This window comes from Charadrius vociferus, unplaced genomic scaffold (genome assembly GCF_000708025.1).
Source record: "Charadrius vociferus isolate BGI_N301 unplaced genomic scaffold, ASM70802v2 scaffold365, whole genome shotgun sequence".
NCBI classification, from domain to species: Eukaryota; Metazoa; Chordata; class Aves; order Charadriiformes; family Charadriidae; genus Charadrius; species Charadrius vociferus.
This window is the reverse complement of record NW_009648559.1, coordinates 2410867-2414697: the sequence shown is the minus strand read 5'-3', so window position 1 is coordinate 2414697 and position 3831 is coordinate 2410867. Positions and strand designations below refer to the sequence as shown.

Genomic DNA, 3831 nt, shown 5'->3' with positions numbered 1-3831 from the left:
TTCCCCCAGGAGCGCTGTCTAATTCGACGGCAGCCGCTCCCCGCCATAATCAAAGGGCCTGCCCGATGGCCACTGTGGGGAATGGGAGTGCGTCAGGTGGTGGGTGCCAAGGTGGAGTCACAGCCTCGTGGGCTGGCTGCGTGCCATGTCAGAAGCTGGGCCCTGCCAAAAAAGATGCGCAGGTTCAGGGCAGAAGGTTGGCATCTTTCGTTGCGATCAGGACCAGTGCCTCTCTCGGAGGCTGAATGCATCCTGCATGGGATACGAGCCATCTGCACATCCCCATTTGAAGCTGCAGTCACCAGCAGCAAAGACAGCCAAGCCTCGCCAAGGTTTGCATCAGGAGAAATTCTGGATGAGGCCTCCTGGCAGATTAAGTGGTGAGCTGCCCTGGGGAACATGTTCCTTCCCTCCTCTTGTACCAGCCCTGATGCTATTCATCACTGGGTGGTGAATAGTCAAATAGGTAAATAGTAGCTGGGCCACTGAAAATATGGGGTGTAACTTAATTATTTTTTTTCATGATCCCCCCCCCCCCATTTATTAGTATTCGAGGTGCACAAAAGGAATTTACAGTCTCATCTCCCTGTCTTGTTCTTGTCCAAGGCTAAGAGACACATTAGTTGCTCAGACAACCTTGAAGCAAACTCCAGGAATTTCACCCTTCTGACTGGACCCAGCGTCCCAGTGCTTTACTTTCTGAAGTTTAAGCAGCCTTAAAGCCTAAAAGCCTGCTTTTTCTTTTTCTTTTTTTTTTTTTAATTATTTTTAATTTTAAATTTTGCTAAGTGCCACCAAAGAGACAGTTTCCTGCCCTCTTGTTCACAGTTTTCTGCTCCCCTTTTATGTCAAATCTGATATTCTCACCACAAGGTGAGTAGATTCAGGTAATTGGTCTACCAGGAAACTTTTTTTTTTCACTGCAGACTTTGTTTCCTGTGCCGGACAAATTCACTTTGCTGCTAGGTGAGCTGTGGCTAGCTCTAATGCAACAGGAGTGCTGGATATTCAAGCTGGGTGGGAGGGAGCAGAGTGGCCCAGTTAGTTTAGCTGTGGTCAGACCTCCCAGGCAGCTTCTGCAGTTGAAACTGGACCCGCTGGATTGCAACATGGCCTAGAGCCAGCATTGCCTTTCCTGCTTACATACTCCTCCCCATGAGCCAGCTCTAGAACTCATGGGACTGAGTGAGGAGCTGGTTCAGGGAGCTAGCACAGGTGAAAATTAACTGGTTTATGTCTAGGAGTAAATTTTGACTATCATTAGTCTTTATTATTTGGATAAATTAGAGGGTTTTTACAGTTTTTCCGTAATTGACCTACTGTTTCAAACTGGTGCCTCAGGTGTTTTTTTTTTTAAGAGTCATTTCAAAGCCATAAAAGCTACAGAACATTTTTTTAAAGTTTCTTTATCTGATGGTAACTGCCTGGGAGAAATACGAGAAATTAGTACACCCAATGGCTATGTTCATGGCCAGACTTTCCAAAGCGCTGCTGAACTACCATAACTAATTCCTTGGAAGAGTGTCTAGCAATATTGTGCTGGGGTCCTGCAATGGGCTTTCTGAAGAAGGCTTGTCCTATGTAACCTTTTCTTCTTCAGTTATGTCTTGACTTTCTCCTATGGGCAGTGGCATTAGTTCAATAACTTTAGCAGGGAATCATAATCAGCAGCCTGGAGAGCTAAAAGCGTCAAGTTAGTTGATCATGAATGTGCCCCAGTGACATTTTGAAGGACCTTTGGCTGCCTTATTATTCAGGACTAATTTTTTAAAAAACTTGTAAATTTTCCCACAACAAATACTTGGTTTGCTGCCCAGCTTTTTCTTAATACATTGTTCTTCTAAGCTATTCCTTGAGATAAAACCTTTTCCACTGTCCTCCAATTGCAGGCTCTTTGTAAAGGTTTTCAGCTGTACAAAGATTTCAGTCATGAGCTAGCTAGCTTGCTGAGATGGCTAAAGTTCAGAGGCAATATTTACTGATGCTTAAGCTAGCAATGGCAACTAAAATTCAACCATTTAAACAGTAATTATGTCAGCATTACTAGGCATTTGGATACCCTCCAAATTTGAAACAAACTACACTTCTTCAGTTCCTGTTATTTTCTCCAACATTTACCAAGCCTTAGCTGCCTATGTCTATAATGTTCTTGCTGATACTTTTCATTTATCACCAAGTTTTGTTTTGTTCTCTAAAACGATACAAAGCAAAGCCGTTAGGAATTAGTTTGTGCTGCACATTGGGACAATCTGTTTTTCTTCAGTAATCTCAAGGGGTGAAGGTTTGTTAGTCCATTGCTAGATATAGTTTTGTTTGTTCAAGTATTTCTCATTACCATAACAGTTTTAATAGGTAATTAACTGCTAATTCATATGTAGTTTGAGATTAATATATCATAAAATGTGTCACATATGATGTGACATGACTTTGAAACGGCTGGTGCTTTTCTGTTTTTAAGTTACTTTTCTGAAGGAATTGCTAAGCCGGGCAGGCTGTTTGGTGCTTGACTGATGTTATGGACTGCCATAGCGTACGTTGATATTTTTGCTCAAACAGCTGTTGCTTTGGCTATACATTGCAGTATGCTTCAGTATTTTTTCTGAACAATTTCTTAGTGTCACAACTTGAATCTGAGCTGAGTCTTTAGTTCCAGCCCCGTGAATGATGCACAGGCATACTGGGAGGGTTAGATACTTAATATTTGAAGGGTACGACGTTCTATGATTATGTGGTACTGATTATTTGCTTGCTCCTGCCACTGTGTCAAGCAGTGCATAGATTCCCCTTGACTTCAGCTATGAAATTGTAACTGCTCAACACTTGCTTATACTCAGCTGTAGATATTAGAATCTGTTTTACTAATAGGAAACATAGCTCATGAAATTTACTCACTACTCTCCTCTTTTCCCTGTTTCTATGCTCTGATCTCTCATTTGCTTTTTTCTTGCTTAGCTCTGTTTTCAGTTCTTTGTAGGGGGCTTGTTGCTACACTGCTCATTTGCACTATCCACAGAGCAGGAGAGGAAGGAAAAAACAAAGAAAACCTAAACCTTGTGGGATACTATAAAGCTCCTTAGACTTGGGAAAGAGACGTCCACTCTTCAGGTTCAGACACTTGAGGCTTTGTAGGGTTTGCCAGCAGGCAGCGATATCTTGCTTTGATCCACGAGATGTCACCAGAGGGTAACAAGTAACTGAAAGTTTGTATTCAGATTCAAACTCGCTGTAGTTAAGGGGAAGGTATGCGGACAGGGAGCGTGGGAAAGCCCTGTAGTCCTTATGCTGGCTAACCATAGGGTGCTCCAGGCTGCAGTGTTTTCTGTTCAGACAGCCTCCTTTCTTTTCTCTTCCGTTTCCTTTCTTTTTTTTCCTTTTTTTTTTTTTTTTTTTTATGGTTTAATCTCACTGTTATGGTACAAGGCAACATGCTCTGTTCTAGCTAACTCAAGTGACAATAATCAAACCACAAAATACCACTTACCTAATTACTGATGAATGACAGAAAGATGGGATTCAGAGTCGATGACTAGTGGCTTCAGTGAAGCTGTGTAACACGTCAGCTGGGTTGGTTGTTTTCTTACCTGTTTCACCTGACCATTCCCACTGAAAGCCCCAACTGGGAATTTTTCAGGATTGCTAAACTGAAGTCTTCAATCTTCAGTTTCCAGTTGCAAATGCCTTTCTGTCCCATTTTCAAATTCACAGCTATTACAGCTGCTATTAAAGGTTTATTAGCAGTATTACCACAGTATTTCTGTAAGGTTGGAATCAGATGAGACAGATTGACCTGATCTAATTCATTGATACTGCCAAAGAGGTGAGATTCTCTTT

At 42.0% G+C, this 3831-nt stretch overlaps 1 protein-coding gene across 1 annotated transcript in view; it reads left to right on the top strand.

Moving 5' to 3' along the window:
• Window positions 1-3831, top strand: part of GATM (glycine amidinotransferase (L-arginine:glycine amidinotransferase)) — a 29412-nt gene that overhangs the window by 2270 nt on the left and 23311 nt on the right. The window contains exon 4 of the mRNA XM_009886166.1: window positions 10-380. Coding sequence (XP_009884468.1) covers window positions 10-380 — 371 coding nt within the window. The remainder of the gene's footprint in view (window positions 1-9; window positions 381-3831) is intronic.